The 18,610-nt window shown below is 50.4% G+C and overlaps 2 protein-coding genes across 2 annotated transcripts; one reads left to right on the plus strand and one right to left on the minus strand.

The window, feature by feature from the left end:
- Positions 1-248: 248 nt before the first annotated feature.
- AtWU_08224 (phosphorylase superfamily) lies at positions 249-3,526 on the plus strand (the record flags this gene model as incomplete). Its single annotated transcript, XM_035503332.1, has 4 exons — positions 249-358; positions 420-1,511; positions 1,557-2,957; positions 3,466-3,526. 4 exons carry the CDS (start codon positions 249-251, stop codon positions 3,524-3,526), a joined length of 2,664 nt encoding a protein of 887 aa, XP_035359225.1.
- Positions 3,527-4,207: 681 nt separating this feature from the next.
- On the minus strand, positions 4,208-18,523 carry sidC (nonribosomal siderophore peptide synthase SidC; the record flags this gene model as incomplete). The annotated part of the gene is made up of 2 exons (XM_035503333.1): positions 4,208-17,926; positions 17,993-18,523. The coding sequence occupies 2 exons, from the start codon at positions 18,521-18,523 to the stop codon at positions 4,208-4,210; spliced, it is 14,250 nt and encodes a 4,749-aa protein (XP_035359226.1).
- Positions 18,524-18,610: the final 87 nt, after the last annotated feature.

Consider the following 18,610-nt stretch of genomic DNA (forward strand, 5'->3'; position numbering starts at 1 on the left):
GGAGCAGAAACCTGAAAGTGCTGATGTGGAGCGAGTTGGGCATCACTTCAGACTGTCCTATCCGCATGAATCCCTGCTGTGAGTGTGGCTGTGTGCAGCACTGCCTCGGACACTTCATCCTTCTGTCATGTTCGCCCCTCGGATGAATTACTTATCATCCGTTCCATCTCCTTGAGGTCTGATTCCATTTAATCTGGAGTCTTTTGCAAGTAAATCCGGAGTACAATATCGAGATCCCTTTATTAACCATGAGCTTTGGTTTCGGTGTGGGTGACTTTCTCGCGATAATCCAGCTTGCCAACAAGATAAGGAAAGATTTTGTCGAAGCCCCCGCGCAGTTGAGAGATCTCTCGGACGAGTATGCTTGCTATATCTTCTTATAAATTTAGGTGAAGACGCTGCGCTAATGATTGACACAGAGTCCGGAATCTCTCTATTGTGGTGCAGGATCTTGAGGTTGAACTGTCCGGAAAAGAGCTAGACAGGGCACAGGAGGCCGAGTTGTGCAATATCGTACAAAGCTGCCGCAGCTTACTCAACGACATTCAGAAGCTTGTTGGTCAATACAGTGAGCTGAAACATGATTACTGCGGCAACAAAGTAATTAGAGCATGGAAACGTCTGCGATGGGAACCCATTGACGCGCAATATCTTCGGACCCGCATCGGTAGCCAAGTTTCATTATTGAACGCCTTCAATGGCAGGGTTCTTCGCAGCAACGTTTCTAAATTAATGGATTATCAAGAGAGGCAGGAGCAAGAGAGAATTCTAGACTGGTTGTCACCAGTGAACTACGCATCTAAACAGAGTGAACTCACTAGAAGACGACAACCGGATTCGGGGCATTGGTTCTTGCAGTCATCAAAGCTTCAGACATGGCTGACGATGCCCGAACAGACTCTCTTTTGCTATGGCATTCCCGGGGCTGGAAAAACAATGTTGACGTCGGCTTTGATTGAAGAGCTTGAATCTCGATACGGAACCGATGCTAACGTTGGCATTGCTTATATTTATTGTTCTTATCAAACTAGGAAAGAGTGTCTTATGGAGGATATCATCGCGAACTTGATCAAACAGTTCTTACAGGACAGAAATTCCCTACCTGTTCATGTGAGAGAGCTGTACAATAAGAACCAGCCAAGGGGGATACGTCCGACTTTTGAAGAGTTGTTGCTGGTATTGCAAACTGTCTGTTTTGAGTCTGCACAGATATACATAGTGATTGACGGGCTGGATGAGCTTCGCTTAGCTACTTATTCGCTCGACTTACTGATTGACGAACTGCTCGCTTTTCATGAAGCATGTGGTTTGAATCTACTGGTCACTACTAGATTGATCCCAGAGATTGCAGCCAAATTTCGGCACAAACCAGCCATCGAGATCCGAGCAAATGAAGAAGATGTGACGGCATATCTCAGAAGCAGCATCCCGAAGTTACCATCATTTGTGTTACGAAACCCAGAACTTCAGAATGACATCATTTCTTGGATTGCTAAGATCACTGATGGAATGTAAGTGTACTTCGTTCACTCTCAATTTGTCTGACATTATGTTAGGTTTCTTCTTGCCGATCTGTATCTTAACTCACTGGTTGGGAAAACATCACCCAAAGCCATACGCTTGGCTTTGAAGGACATCTCTATGAAAGCCAAAACATACGATGCGGCGTACGACAACGTCATGGAACGCATCGAAGGACAGACTACAGACAAGAGAAATATGGCCATGCATATCTTGTCATGGATCACATGTGCGCAACGATCAATAACCGCGGTAGAGCTACAACATGCACTTGCTGTCGAGGTCGATGAGTCTTACTTCGATGAAGACAACATGCCAGACTTGAATGAAATGTTCACTGTCTGCGCAGGGCTAGTTGTCCAGGACCCATCGAATAATATTATCCGGTTCGCCCATCACACATCCTATGAATATTTCAATCAGACTAAGGACAGATGGTTCCCTAATGCACACTGCAACATTGCCACAACATGTGTGACGTACCTGTCATATGACGCCTTTGGATCAGGGCCTTGTCTGACCGATGCGGATTTTGAATGGCGACTAACCCAGTTCCCGCTTTACTCTTATGCAGCAACCAACTGGGGACACCATGCTCAGGAAAAGCTTTCTGACGAACGATTGGTATCGAAATTCCTCATTAGTCCTGCTAAACTAAACGCCAGCATGCAAGCTCTCTTTGCACGAAACACGGTGGAGGGGTCACGCAGGTATAGCCAAGTATACCCTCTTCATCTCACAGCGCTACATCTTGCGGCCATCTTTGGTCTGAATTATGTATCATTGAACTTAATTAATCACGGCTCTGACGTGAATGCGGCAGACTCGCTTGGAAGGACGCCATTATCATGGGCCGCCATCAAAGGGCATGATACTTTAGCCACGACTCTACTTAGCAGCGGAGCGGATCCTTGTCATAGAGATGGTGATGGTCGAACACCATTATCGTTGGCCGTGATTGATGATCACTTGGCGGTGGTCGATAATCTACTTCAGCAAGGTGCCGATCCCAATACTCAAGATATATATGGTCACACGCCGCTTTCGTTGGCTGCATCAACAGGCCGTGAGCAGTCTGCTAGACTCTTATTAGCGGCAGGAGTTGATCCTAACTCCACAGACACAATGGGGCGCACGCCGTTATCATGGGCCGCATCTGGGGACCATGTGGGGTGTATTGACATCCTGCTAAGAAATGGTGCTGTATTGGAATCCAGGGACGTCTATGCAAACACTCCTTTGGCATGGGCAACTATGAATGGTTGCCATGAAGCGGTTCAACTTCTTCTGGACAGAGGTGCAGATGCAAGTTCTCAGTATCTGAGCGACTTAACTCCTGGGATAATGGCGTTGGAAAGCGGCCATGACACAACTGCCAAGCTCTTTGCCGAGCTCATATCTCCTAGATTTGGGGAACAAGGAGCGGAGCCTGCAAGGTTCACGTGCTGTTTATGCAGCATAGAGCCAAACGATCGCCTTTCGCATCATCGTCGTGTTTTTGGCAGAGATATGTTTCGATTTCATATGTTCCAGACGCATTTCAGACGGAGCATTTATCGCTGTCCAGACTGTTCGGGGTCATATATTAGACGCGATAAGTTTTACGTACACATAAGGAATCACCACCGGAAAATGGCAGATCGGTCGGAAGTCGACAAGTGCAAGGTCGAAGAGCCTCCTCCTCGGGCATGTCCAGTTTGCCAAAAAGTTATACACTCCTGGAACGAGCTGGAAGCATGTATTAGAGTTCATTGTGGTCTTTGAGCCTGGTGTTGTGGTTCTGACTTTTTCATATGTAGTAATGATCAAGGTTCAGCTATCAGAATACGGGTTGTAAAGTATCCCACTGTGCACCACGACTACAACTCATTTTCGCAACCCCAGTAAATCATAACTATATGCCAACATAAGCACTAAGCATAGGGCTAACTCATTATAGTGTAGACACGCCAACACCGAGGATGGCTCACTTTGGAGGAGCCTGTATGGGCCTAGGCAAGAATGAAACAAAGGAATGGCCACACTGAAAGCCTTGTGGAATCCTTGTCCCTACTGCATAAGCATCAGAATAGAACACTCCCATCCGTGAGTGTTCCTCGAGTAGGATATAAGGTGTCTCCTCTTCGAGCTGGTATCTCCTCCGTTAGCTTCAAACCTGCAAATCCACTGCTGTCTGAACATCCTTCGATCGAAAAGATGACTGAGCCTATCACTGTCTAATTGACCTGTAAGTCATCCGTAGTCTATCCATCACACATCAACCTACCCATGACTAATTTCACGCTTCTAACAGCTTGGATCTCTAATTTTCCCCTCCTGGAAAATGCCTCGTTATAGATACGTTTTATTGCTGGCCACATATCGAGATGCGTATGCTTAATTCGCTATATACTATACTTATGTATAAATATTGTCAAATGTATGCAAAGAAACAGAAATATGAAGCTCAACATCGACAATCAAAGTAGTCAAACCAAAAAAGTATAATAATATAAAACAAAATCTATATGCATATGCAATCTCCAAACAACAGAAACAAAGCAAAACCACAGAGGTAAGCCACATCATGCATACACGTACCCCGGAAAATAACAAAACAACAAAAGATAATCAAACAACACCATCATGCAATCTATATGACATCTATAAATCAATTTCATCGCGTCAAAAACTCAAATATCATCGTCTATCCCAACATCCCCATGATCTTCTCAATCTCTCCCGCAATTTCGTCAACAAGCTTATGCACCTCTTCGACATCCATAACACCTCCTTCAACTCGAACACCGAACCCGATTGAATCCGTCTTGGCATCTGGACCAACATCGATGAATATATTTTCTGACGGTAGGAAACCCGTATCCAGTGCCGATACGGCAGTGACTTCTTCAGCCAAATGCTGTTCGGGAATGAAATCTGTAGGGACACCGATCCGCAACGGAGAGAAGAAGTCCTCTGAACCATCTGATGTGGTATTGGTAGTTTGCGTCCAGAGGAGGTTCACCCAGGTGTTGAAGAGAGGTTTGTCAGGTGAGATCCATTGGAGGATGTTGCGGAGGGAACTTTGTTCGTAGGAGACGCGGTCCGCGAGAGAGGATTGGATGGCGCGGACTTGGGTGAGAAGGTCGGTGTTGACGGAGTTGGTGTTCGCGTTAGGGATGGTGAAGGGGTTGACGTTCAGACAGGGTCCGGAGAGGTTTCCGATGTTGTTGAAGGAGGCAGAGCGACCGGCTTGGTAGAGACCCATGGTTGGGTTTTGGACGCCGGTGAGACGTGCGATGCAGCGGGCTATGGCGAAGAGGATGACTGTTTGTAGGCTGACGTTGGAGGATCGGCATCTTGTCTCGAGCTGGGAGAGGTCCTTGACCTTTTCCCAGACTCCGATGAAGAGCTGGTCTGGGGTGGATTGGGTTTCGGTGCGAGTGTTGCAAATGATGGTAGGGGAGGCGTCACCGAGAGTAGTGTTCCAATATTGCTTTTCATCGAGATTCTGGAGAGAGCGCACTGAGAAGTCGACGAAGGCAGGGAAGTCCGTGTTTGTTTCGGGGGTTTGGCCATGGTAGAGCTGTGCTAGCTCTTTAACGAACATCGGCATGGTCCATGCATCGTAAGCAGCATGGTTTATAAGAACGAGGATGCCATCTCTGTCGCTAGCTTTCAGGAGACGGAGTCTGACGGGAGGTGTGTAAAGCGAGGATGGATGGAGAGCCTCTTCTCTTGCTTGTGCTTGGGCTGCTTCGGAAATTGGGCTAGAGGTCTCGATGACCTGGAACGTGCTTGCATCACGCACCGCCTGCTTGAGAACAATCTGTACTGCTTCCGATGAGGATGTAGCTGCAAAGCAGGTGCGGAGGATGGGATGTCTTTGACGGAGCTGGAACCAAGCTTCCTCAATCTTGGCACTGTCGATGCGCTCGGAGCAATCGTAAGCCCAGGCGGGTTCGAGCAGCTTCCGTCCGGACTTCAACCAGCTGACGAGGTGATAGAACTGGCCACCTAGACAAGGTAGAATTGCTTCGACGGAGTCCATGCTGAGATTGAGCTGCTGTAGCACAGTTGCTTCCACCTCGGCATAGTTCTCAATGAGTGAACCCTGAGGTTGGATTGTCTGTTCGGAAATTGGCTGGATACGTTGGCTGATACCACGGAGGGTGTTTCCCTGAAGGATGTCGGCTACCCCAATCTTCAACCCCTTCGATCGACAAATTGAAGCAATGCGGATAGCTGTGAGAGAGTCCAGTCCAATATTGAAGATGCTAGTGTTCGGCTTGATGTTGTCCACAGAAACTCCAGCGCTCTCGGCGAGTACAGATTGGATGATGGCTTCATGGGGTGGTGCTTCGGATGCTTCAACATCAGAGGCGAGCGACTGTTCAATGGCCAGCTTTGTCGGAAGCTCACCAAGGCCATGTGGCACAATTGTAGCGCATCTGGTAGGATGTTCGATAATGTCACGGAACGCAATGGCAAATTCCTTCATGAGATGGTCAAGAGCTTCCTGGGAGATGTACCGGCCATTGCAAGTTGCTCGTGCCACAAGTCCATCGTGAGCATGGTCGACCTCAACGTTCAGCTTATATTCTGCCTGCGCCGCGTAGTCATCTGCTTCATAAGGAGTCCAAATCTGTTGCTCTTCTATGATACTGCCGGTGAAGTCCGCACTCTTTTGGAAGACGAATAGAGTATCGAACAGGACGGATGATGTGCTGTTGTTAGCCTGCCTGAAAGAATTCTGTACAACTCTTAGTGGCGCGTTCTGATGGCTCTGCGAGTCGATTGTATGCTTTTGCAGACGCCGAGCCATGGACTTGTTGCTTAGGAACTTGGGCTCGAAAGAGACTCTCTGAGCAACTGTATTGAACATTGGCCCAAGAGTTCGTTCGGCACCTGCAACAGGTAACGAGCGACCTGCAAGGACTTGTCCAAAGACAACATCGCGTTTTCCAACCACACCTGCTAGTACCTTTGCATATGTCAGGAGAGATACGCTCTGCACGGTGACCTCCATTGCCTTGCAGGCATCCACTATGGCCGACAAGTCAAGGTCAATCCGGCATTCAGAAAGAAACATGCGGTCTGACGATTCAGGATGAGGAAGCTCAGGAATTTCAGTTACTTCGTATCCGAGTAGGTTTCCTGTCCAGAACTCGCAAGCTTCTTCTTGACCGCTTAGTAGATGCTGGACAGTTTCCGAGAACTGTGGCCTTATCGGAATACTGCTCTCTTCATAGCACACCGCAAGGTCTTCAAACAGGAAGGGAATTGAAGAACCATCATAGAGAGCATGATGCAGAACAATAACCAGTAGTCTGCCTTCAGGCTGGTTGACTAGAGCAGACCGGATCGGTGGGACCTCGAAAGAGGCCTCTTCGCTGAAAGCATAGAGAGAGTCGACTTCAGTCAGAACATCGGCCCCGGAAGGCAATGTGAGCTCTTCCCATTGGAAAGGGGGGTTGCTGTGTACGGCACCAATCCAGGAAGAACCAAGCTCAGCGATCAGGTGGAAGGATGTACGTAGAATATCGTTGGCTTCGATGACTCTGAAGAGAGCCTCCTTCAGCCGGGTCGTATCAACCGAGTCCTTCAACCTGATAATGTGCGGGTGAACGTAGACCTTTCTGCTTGAAGAGATTGTCTGCGTAATCATTCCTGACTGTAGGGGCGTAGTTTCGAACATTGTGGAGATCGAATCATCCTCTGCAAGGAGTCGGACCTGTTCGCCGTAGGTATCAACAGGAATACCAGTACTTGTTTTGCCGTGCCCATTGACGCCGTTCACCGGGGTTCGAGAACGTGAAGTCTGCTCCACATGCTGAGCCAAAGCACCCACACATGAGAAGCGCATAACATCAGCAGAGGAAACTTGAAGCCCTGCTTCGCGTAGCTGACGCGCAAACTGGATCGCAGTCACTGAATCAACACCCAAACTCAAGAAAGAAGCACCTTTAGTGACTTCTGCCGAAGTCAATCCGCAAAAAGACATCGTGTATTCACGAATCGTGGCTTCCGTGTTAGACCACGTGGTATTGTCCCAGTGCACAGCAGGACGCGACCCAGATGTCGATGAGTGAGAGACATTGAAGTCGTCTAGCGAAAGACTCTGACCAGATGAAATGCTCGAGAGCACTGCGTCCATCTTCTCCATTAATTCATTTCCACTGTAGGTGGAACCAAAAGCAGATGAAAAGAAGCAGTTGAGCTGAACTGTGTCCATGGAATGGTTGGCCTCGACTTCCACTGCCAACGGATACTCGGCAGGCATATTGCTGTCTAGTTCCTGCCACATGCGGTGTTCTGGTGGCGCAGCAGTCCTGATATATGAGAAAAGGCAGTCGAACAGAGGTGTCTCTGCATTGATCCATCTCTGTATGTGCCTCAGGGGAGTGTGCTGGAAATCAAGCGACCCTACAGTAGACTTTTGAACATCCGCTACAACATCATCAACTGTACTCAGGCTTGCGGTATTGAGACGACCGGGGACAGTAGTGATGCATGGCAAAAGTACTGAGGAGGCTCCGGGAACCGACACAGCTCTACCGGAAAGGACCAAACCGTAGGTCACATCTGACACACCAACAGTATCGGCCAGCAACAGTGCGAAGATTGCTTGCACCAAGGATGGTACAGTGGTCTGAAGAGCTGCAGAGCGGTGCTCCAGTTCAGAAAGCTTCACACCAAGCTTTCTATGTACGACAACCGGAGGCTCCATGGCATTGAAGTCAGTGCGGAAGGTTGTCGGATGGCATCCTTCCAGATAGCGGACCCAATGTTGCTTGGCCTTCTCTGAATCCTGACTATATACGTATTCAATGAAAGCCGAAGGTGAGCCTCTCTGAATAATAGGTTGATCTTCATAGCGCGCTGCAACATCCTCCATCAGCATCCTGAAAGATTCACCATCATAAAGTGCGTGATGAATGTCGATGAAGAGGGCAAGCGGCTCCTTGGTTTCCGAGGATTTGGCTAGAAGGAACCGCACTGGTGGGACAGTGGAGATGTTTGCAATGATGTCTGCGGAGATATGCTTCTGTTGTGCCTTGTTATGCTCAATAGCTTCGTTCAGGTTCTCAAACTCTTCTTCTTTCCATTGAAACTGATGAGATTCAGTCGTGTAGACCACTTGTACCATTTGCTTCTCCAAGGGAGCGAATGAAGTTCTCAGAATATCGGTGTCATTAGAGACAGCCTGCCACGCCGACCTCAGCTTCTCAACATCAACACTAGCCTCGAGTTGAAGGACAACATGATTGACGTAGAGTTGTTCGCCTTCACTATTGATCGAACGAGCAACCAGACCTTCCTGAAGCGGCAAGCAAGGCCTGACTGTAGCTGCATCGGACGGATCGACTCCAGGCGAGGGATGTTGGCGGTATTGAGCCTCAATATTGTGGAAAGCTTGACGTGTTTGCGAGACAGCATTCTCTGCTTCCGAAGAACCCTTGGGTAAGCGTGCAAGCTGCTCAATAATCGGATTGCTCATGACCATTGCTACTGTGGCCTCATAGCCGATTCGCCGGAGCTTAATCGTAAGTCCTATGGCACTTAGACTGTCGAGACCGATTTCGAAGATGTTTGTCATGGGTCCAACAATCGAAGGATCTGCCGAAACAACATCAAGGACTTCCTTGATAACAGCCTCTTCGTCGGCAGTCAAAGACCGCTCAACAATGACGCCGTCCTTACTTGCCGAGCTGTTGCCATGAAGGACAGTAGGCAGAGGAAGGCTGGAGAAAAGGTCATGTAGCTCTTTGATGTTTGCCTTGCCTGACATCGGTGCCAATGGAATATAAGTGATGGGGAGAATAAGCTCGGGGACCATATAGCTCGGTAGCTTCCTCTTGCAAGTGTCTTGAAGTTCCTTGCCTAGCGTCCCAAAGTCGGACATAACGAAGGTGACATCTCCGCCCTTCACACGTTGACGGGCTTCAGAACGCGCGATGAACGAGATAAGTTGGACTCTCGAAAGTCCAGGGTGTTTGGCCACGGTCGTGACAACGTCAACGCCAACAGTCGACGAAGAGCGAAGCACTTCAGATACCTCACCGAGCTCTAGCCTTTGACCGCGAATTTTGGTCTGGTCATCGCCACGCCCAAGATACTCGACCGAGTCGTCTGGCATCATGCGTCCCATATCACCAGTCCGGTACATCTTCTCACCATTGGGTCCGGTGACGAAGCCAGTGGCATCTGGTCTGTTGAGGTAGCCCCTTCCAACGAGATCTCCAGAAAAGCACAGCTCTCCAGCCTGGCCTCTCAGAGCATAGTCGAAGGTACCAGGGACAAGGACATGAGATACACAGGCTGCTAGCGGAGGCCCGATATTGCGCAAGTTTGTGTCCTTTCCGACAGGAGCGAATGTACAGCCGATAGTTACCTCGGTCGGGCCGTATGCGTTAACAAGCGCCATGTGTGGTGCTCCTGCCCATGTGTCCAACACCTTTTGTGAAATCTTTTCACCACCAACAGTCATAAACTTCAACTTGGGACACTGCTCTGGCACGATGTTTGCCTGATCAACAAGAGACGGTACCAGACTTGCATGAGTGATATCCCACTTGGACAAGGTTATACCAAGATCATCCAAGATCATCATCCTAGGAGCTGTAACAGTAGCCATCCCATGGCGCCAAGGGAAGAGCATTTCCAACAAATGGGGATCGAAAGCTCGACTGGCCTGCGCGAGATATCTTCCAGTACCGCCCAACTCAAACGTAGCGGGGGCATGCCGGCCTGTGAACACCGAGATCGACTCGATGAAAGATGAAAGGTTGCCTCGAGTCACCATAACACCCTTCGGTTTTCCTGTCGAGCCTGACGTGAAAAGAAGATATGCCAGATCATTGGGATCGGAATTATAGTCTTGATCTTCCGTTGACATCGTAGCGAGTGAGCCTAAAAGCTCTGGGTCGTCAATAGTTTTCACGCAACATCCCTCGGGTGTACTGTCGAACGTGCTCACGAATGCCGTTTCGGTGAAAACGATAGGGCAATCGCTATCCTTGATGAGGAAAGCTTTGCGATCTGCCGGAAGGTTTTCTTCGATGGGAAGGTAAGCATTTCCTGACTTGAAGATACCGATGATGATAGGATAGGAGGGCAGGTTTCGTCCAATGCAGACTCCGATCATTCTGTTCTTATGACCAAGAGATGCTAGGTAGGCCGCAACACGGTTTGCTTCAGAGTTCAATGTGCCGAAGGTCATAGCTTCCTTCACAATTCCGTTTGAGGAGATTTCGCTGGCTACCTCAACGGCAGTCCATTCAGGTTGCTTCTTTGCATACACCTCTAGCCAGTGCGTTGGGCTCAGTCGAACAGAATTCACTACGTCATCATTGACAGGCTGGTCCGATAGCGATCGTAATGGCGAAGGAAAGCGGTTGATGAGACTCGCCAGGGGCTGCTCTGGAGATGCCAGCATCGAAGTGATAAGCCCGTCGATCTGACGAATGAATAGTGACAACTGTGACCGACACATCATGCTGCTGTCCGCAGTTGCTTCAAGGACTATAGAGCCATCCATGTGTTGGAAAACGTTCATGGCCATGGGATGCTCAACATGCAGCCCAACCTCATCTTCGAGTTCGCGCCAAATGTTAGGCTGAGCGACGTTTGCACCCTCTTCTTTCGCAGCGTGGAAGTTGAACACTGCCGGATACAAGGCCTCGCCCCTGGGTCTCTTGAGAATCTTCCGGACCTCGCGAGCATGAATATGGCGATACTTCCAGGACTGAACAGAAATTCGATGTTGCTCAGTAAGTAGCTCACGAGTATTTCCAGTTGGATGGAACGGAATAGGTACAACGGATATTAGGGGTCCGATACAGTCATCAAGGTCAGCATGCAGCACTCTGTCAGAGAGAGTCTCCGCGAAGACTGTCGCTGGGAGACCAAGGTAAGCCAATGAAACATAGGCCCAGGCGGCTCGGATAATCGAGGCAATGGATGAGACCCCAAGTTGTGCTGCAAACGACTGCAGGTTGCCAACAGGCTCCGTTAACGGGATTTCTTCCGTAATCAATATATGCTTGGGGGATTCGCCTGGCTGCAACCTCTTTCCAGTAAGATCGGGCCACACTGGCGCATCAAGCTCTGCAAATTTCTTGAGTTCGGTTTGCCAGAAACTTCTGGTCTCCTTGCTTCTGTTTTCTCCTGGTAAGACGATCGAGAGAGCATCGGTGAGTTGATGCCTCTGAGGAGGTTTATAAGCATAAGCGGATCGCACATCATCCATAATTAGTCCCAGCGAAGGCTCATCATGGATTGAATGGTGGAGAGTGAGAATCATGAGCTGCTTTTTGCCTGTGTCGAATACGGTAACGGCCCATGGGGGATATCTGAAGTAGTTCTTCTGGTGTTTGCTCATGATCTTCTCGATCCGGTTGTCCCGAAGCTCTACCAAATCCTGCTCTGAACAGTTGATGTATTCCCAATCCACATCGGGTAGCGTGTAGATTATTTGCAAGATAGAGAAGTCGAGTTTTCCTTCAGAACGGCTTTTCCCATCATCGACTTCCGCAACAGGGATGAAGCCGGTTCTGAGAGCTTCCACCTTCTGGCTCGTTGCAAGCCAAGCCTGCTTCATTCGCGTCGCATCCACCGAGCTGTCAAGTAGAAAGAAGTGATTGCTCCAATATCTGTTGTATGTACCCATTGTCTCACTGAGAAGACTTTCCTGGATCGTGGTCGCGCGCACAGTTATAAATCCCTCTGGTACTTTGCTGACTGTGGCTGTGTGCCAGGTGTCATGGAACGCCCTAACGTTGAAGGTTTCGCAGGTAGACTTTTCCAGGACGGTGGATGAGGAAGCCAGCTGGACGAGATCCTGGACAGTCACACAGTTTAGGACCTCCACCACAGACAATTGATGACCGGCCTCCTTTAGTCTAGAGGCCAGCCGGATTGCGCGAATAGAGTCGATACCCAGACTCCCCAAGCGACTGGACTTTGTGATGATCGACTGGGAGATATTTGCCAAGGTAGAAATCATTTCTACTACCCGGTGTGTTATGGACGCGGTGTGTTGGTCCTCAGAGTCCTCTGCAGAAGGCTTGGTCTCTGGGTTCATCTCCTTCTCCCACCCATCGATATCCACAGAGGCATAGGCGGCTTCCAACGCCCTGCGATCGGTCTTGGCAGATGATGTCCTCGGGATGTGCGACACCACCAGGTATACGGACGGTATCATGTGGTCGGGTAGAACGCTTTGTGCTTGTTCGCTGGCAGCACGAGCGATCTCGAGCGCCGTCTGATCGACCACCAAGAGCTGCTTGTCATCGGTCTGTGTAGTCTTCGGTGCAGAGAGGAAGGCGACCACGACCTTGTTAGGTCGGTCAGGACGGTTGAGAATGAGCGTCTCAATATTCTCCACCAAGGGATGGCAATCGCCGAGTGAGAAGCTGATCTCGCTGAGCTCCACTCTGATACCTCCGAGCTTGACCAAGTCATCAACACGATTGATGTACTCCAGGGATCCGTCAGCAAGCATGCGTACCAAGTCTCCGGTATAGTACACCATCTGCCCAGCCTCTTCGTTCCAGACATACTTGGCTTTCGTGACATCCTCCTGATTCAGATAACCCGGAGAAAGTTGTGGTCCACCAAGCGCCAGCTCGCCGACGGCGTTCTTCATGATGAGATGCTGCTTGTTGGTCACAAATACAGACACACTATCCATCGGCCAGCCAATGTTCGCGCTCTTAATGTTTTTGTGTTCGTTTCCAAACTCCCTTATCGTAGAAACCACAGTCACTTCGGCGGGTCCGTACGTGTTGAAAGCTCTCATATCGGTACCCCAGTCGTCGGCCACAGGTTGGGTCAGCTTCTCACCAATCATAGTGATCACCTGAAGCGTTGGGCACGATTTCCGGGAGACTCCCGCCGAGAAAGCCGGAGTCAGATGCGCGTGTGTGGCATTAGTGATGTTCGCAAGCTTTGAGAAGGAACCAAGCATGATCTCTCTCGAGGCAGAGATAAGGACTCCTCCTACACCCCAGGTGTAGAAGATGTCTTGGATTGAAACGTCGAAGGTGTACTGCGAGAACTGCAAGCAACGTACCCCGCCAGCTACATCAGTCGGAATATCCTTCTGGAGTGATCTCATACTCGAGACAGCCGCAGAATGCTTGATCGGGACACCTTTCGGTGCTCCCGTTGTACCGCTCGTCCAGATGAGATACGCCATGCCATCGGGAGTAGTCCGGTCCTTAGACGCACTCTCTACCACTCCGTTTACATGGATGGGTTCGTCGATGGTGAATTTGCTCACGTCAATCGTCTTGACACCAACGGGAATCGAACCATCTGGCTGCTCTCCATCTACACTGGATACCAGAAGGATTGCCGTTCCGGTACGTGCAATAAGGTCGTGGCGACGTTGTGCAGGAGAGAGCGTATCGATCGGACACCAAGCACCGCCAGCTTTGAGAATGCCGAGAATGGCAACATACAAGGCCGGGCTCTTTTCGATACAAATGGGTATCGGCGAGTTTGCCACTCGTGCGCCAGTTTGAAGCAGGTGTTCTGCGAGTTTGTCAGCCAAAGCGTTGAGCCCGGCGTATGACCACGTGATATTTCGCGGATTGTTCTCGTCGTCCAAGTCATACTTGAAGATCAAGGCAGGATCTTCTGGATGGGATGCTGCATGCTCTTCAAACTGGTGATGAAGAAGTGCTCCGTCCAGTACTTCGGGAGCGATAGACGGATTGGAGTTGAAGCTAGACTTCAGTCCAGTCTCCGTATGAGATGGGGCATCTTGAAAGCTATCATCGGGCTGCTCTAGTATGTAAGCGACAATGTCAGACATCTGCCAGAGCATCATTTCGGCCGAGTTGTGATCAAGCAAGGCATCGTTGAAGCTGGCCCTGAAAGTCAAAGATCCATTGGCAGCCGGCCATATCTCTATCATAACTGCAAAATCGTTTGCCATTGCCGGGTGGTCGACCGAGCTCCAGAGACCACTAACGCTGGAGCCAGCGTTGAAGTCTTGGTAGGCGATGAGAGTATCGTATGGAAGCCGGCCATCTGCCGTTACTAGCGATCCTAGCCGAGGCTGTAGGTGAGATAGTGTCTGTGCATTGAAGGTTGTCAGATGGCGCGCGACCGAGCGGTTTGTCCATGGTTTTTGAGAGTCTTGTTGAATTTGGCTCAGGTAAAGCCTGATCGGGACAGTGGTGAATGTCGGACCAACGCAGGCTTCTGAGTCCACGTCAAGTCTACCGGATACAACACTGCCCATGACTACGTCCTGGGCGGGAGTCCCAGTGTAAGCCAGCAGAATAGACCCCCAAGCAGCTTGGAGCACCGAAAGCGGTGTTGAGCCGATGAGTTTGGACTCCCTTTTCAAGCGGTCGTAGCTTGTGCGAGCCGTAATCTCCACACACCCGGTCTTCTTTGTTGACGGGGTACGGTAAGACGTGACAGAAGGGAACCAGACAGGAGAATAGCTTTCCAAATGCTGCTGCCAGAATTGGGCGGTTGCTGCATGGTCAGCCTGAAAATGATGCTTCACGAGGTGCTCGAGAGAGACGCGCTGTGCTGGCGGGTTCCCTGTATACACGGAAGACACATCCTCCAGCAAGAGCTGTAATGATCCGCCATCGAAAATACCATGGAACATGCTTAGGATAATCCGAGTAGATGTAGGAGACGTAACCAAAGACAGTCTCCAAGGTGGCGTGTTGAGCTCGATTGACTCCTCTGCTTCCCGGAGGGCCTGCTGTAAAGTATTATCTTCAGAAGACTGCTTCGTGGCATGGTAGGTGTTCCACTTTCTTTCAGAGACTGCTGTAGGAGCAAGAATGCACTGTGCAAATGGTGCCATATCATCGTCAAGCCAGCAGAAAACAGTCTGAAAGGAATCATAGCTTGCAATGACAGTTTCCCACGCAGTTTTGATACGATTGATGTCCACTCCAGGTTCGAGTGGCAAAACTGAATGATATATGTATGAGCGAGTCGCAAAAGCTGCGTCGGATGAGCTGCGCAGAAAACTAGTCAATATACCAGACTGTGTTGCGGTTGTTGGAAGCACCCTTTGGATCTTCTCGGGGGGGATGCTCAGTCTCTCAGCGCAAACTGTATGATTCCGAGCTTGGAAAGCCGAAAGACTGTGCTGGAAGGTCTCAACCGAGCCATTGACCTGTGGAGTACCATTTGATTGACGTTGTTGAGCGACGATGTTAACCAATGCCTTGGGGGTTCCGGACTGTAGAACGTCACCAACCGACAAACCGTCTATAGAATGGTCCCTAAGCTTCTGCAGGAGCCGCATTGCGCCCAAACTATCAATACCCAGTGAATAGAGGTCGGTTCCAGGCTTGATGGCAGAAACAGTCTCATCCGTTGCCTCCGCAATGAGCCCAATCACAAGTTGCTGGATGGACAGTAAGTTTTCATTATTCGGGGTATCCCAGTCATCATGAACCCCATTTGTTTCTGCAGGTTTTGATTTGGGTGCAGGATATAGTCTGATATCGCCCCCAGATCCCTGCTGCAGCCTTGCGCTTACCGCTTTACGATCGACTTTCCCGGCACTGGACCTAGGGAGAGCATCGAGGAAAACGTAAGCAGACGGACACATGTAAGCTGAGAGATGCTTCACGGAGATCTGATGTGCCTCCCGAATTATTTCCTCTCTCTCTGCTTCACTGCTGTCATTTGAAACAAGGCATGCGACAATCTGCTCACTTCCCTGAACATTAGCATCGCGTTTGGAGACCACGGCTACAACTTCGTTGGCACCCCGTACAGTCTCAAGGACTGATTCGATCTCGCCTAGTTCGAGCCGCCGACCGCTAATCTTGACTTGGTCAGACGTGATACGACCGAGAAACTCAATGATCTGAGAACCAGACTCGTCCCAGACCATCCGCGCCATGTCACCAGTCCGGTACAAGCGACCAAACTCGTCACTGTCGACGAACGCCTTTGCGGTTTCTACCGGACGGTTGAGATAACCTTTGCTGAGCTGCGGGCCTCCAATTGCTAGTTCACCGGCAAGACCGGCAGGAACCGCTCGAGGCTCACGGCTGTTGGGGTCGAGAACGAACATTGAGCAGGTTGCCAGCGCTTGGCCAATGATGGAGCAGCGGAGAGAATGGCCAAATGGCGCCAAGTAAGTACAGGCGATTGTTGCTTCAGTTGGACCGTAGGTATTGACCAACATCCGTGAGGGCTCGGATGCTGTAATTCCTCCATTTGCGCCAGACTTTGCGGAGAAGTTCTCGATGACGGTTCTATTGAGCTTTTCACCGATGCACCAGAGGTACTGAAGAGTAGTTAACCGTTCCGGCCGAAGAAGTGCAGCCAAGCTAGGCGTAGCCATCATCACAGTTGCTCTAGCTTCGTTGATGGTTGCTTCCAAGTCAGTCAGCGTCAAGCTCCGGTCGGCAGAGCAGAGAGTAGCACCGCAACCCAAGGTTACAAACACCTCCGCTAGGGACGGGTCAAAGGTCGGAGCACAGAATTGAAACCACCGGAAATCATCGGTTTTTTCTCCCGGAATAGGGACTTCTGTAGTATGAGCTTCAATGGAGCAGGCGGCAGCTAGGTGACTGATCTGAACACCCTTCGGCTTTCCGGTAGAGCCGCTGGTGAATAGGAGGTATGCAGTTTGGTCGTGCTCGATGTCCAACTGATCCAGGGACTCGTAGTGGTCCGAGGACTCGGGCTGACCATCCCGCAAGCTCTTCCATCTTGAGGCCTCCGCTACGTCAACCCAAACCTGCTTGACGGTCGAACCGGCGCTAGCATCGCACCATGGCCCAGAGATAGGCTCTGGAGTATTGCCAAGTATAATCGGACAATCGATGTCTTCTAGGACATCCCGAACCCGTTGTACCGGTGCATCCTGGGGAATCGGAGAGAAGGCGAAACCGGCCTTGAGAACGGCGAGATATGTAATGTAAAGTTCTGGGCATGATGGCATGTAGACAGGGATGATGCGTCCATAGTCGGCGGCGTTCCTTGCCAATAAGAGAGCCCGAATATGTACAGCGAGGGTAGTGGCTGCTTGATTAAGTGCGGAGTAAGTAAGAATGCTGTGTTCTGCCGCAGCCGTGGCAGAAGGCAAAGAATGAACAAAATCCAGCGCTATGGCATCGGGCTTCCGACGGGCCCAGCCCTCGAAAGCGACATGAAGGAGATATTGTTTGGAATGGCCAGACTCGGGAAAATCAACTTGGTCCGTCTCTCGCGAAGGGGGTATCATAAGGGGAGGGAAATTCAAGACTGAAGGAATGGGCGACGGAGCGTCGAAGGAAAGGAAAGTGGTTGAGTCTGCCAGTTGTGCCGCGAGGATTCTGAGTAGCTGATCCACTGCCGGCTGAGGTATAAGGCGTGTCGGATAGGCAAAACTGATTTCGAGGGTATCTTTCGTGGTGGTAGGTCGAATAAACGTCGTGAAGGCCTAGCAGCAGCAGCACGTTAGTCAGATTGGGCAGTCTCCGCGTTCTTGCACGGGCAAAACACTTACACTGTCTCGAACTCCAACAAGGGGTTGTTGCTCGCCATTTTCAGGACCGATATACAAGCCCAAGTCCAGAGAAAACTGTACCTCTCCCTCATCTGCGTGTTGTTCACTGTCTTCGCGGAAATCGCAACGCGGTTGTTGCCCCTCTTCCGCGGCCAGCACGGAAGCCGAAATGACCCCGCGCAACAGATCGGACTCGCTGGCGATGCTGGACTGACGCGACACGAAGAAGGCGACATCCTCCAAACCAGTCAGACGAGAGATGAAACGGGCGTAGCCTTCGATCAGGCTCTTTGCGACGTCGCGGAAGTCGGCGCTGCAGGTAAGCTCGACGGATGGGCTGATCGCCGCCTTATCGGCCACGGCCCTTCCCACAACATATTGATCGAGCGTATCCAGGGCAGGAACTCTGGTGACAGGGACGACTGGAGCAGCCATAGTAGGGTGAATGCCATTCATGTTGGGGGAGGGAGACTTGCTCGCGAAATTGGACGAGCACTCGGACCCCTCAGTGGGCGGGAATGTGACTGTCATTGCTTTTAAGTGTATCACGAGCGGGGTCGTCACGCACCTGCGAAGGGGGAGCAGCGAGCTCGTCTTATTCGACCACAGAACTCCAAA

This window comes from Aspergillus tubingensis (genome assembly GCF_013340325.1).
Source record: "Aspergillus tubingensis WU-2223L DNA, scaffold_9, whole genome shotgun sequence".
Lineage (NCBI taxonomy): Eukaryota > Fungi > Ascomycota > Eurotiomycetes > Eurotiales > Aspergillaceae > Aspergillus > Aspergillus tubingensis.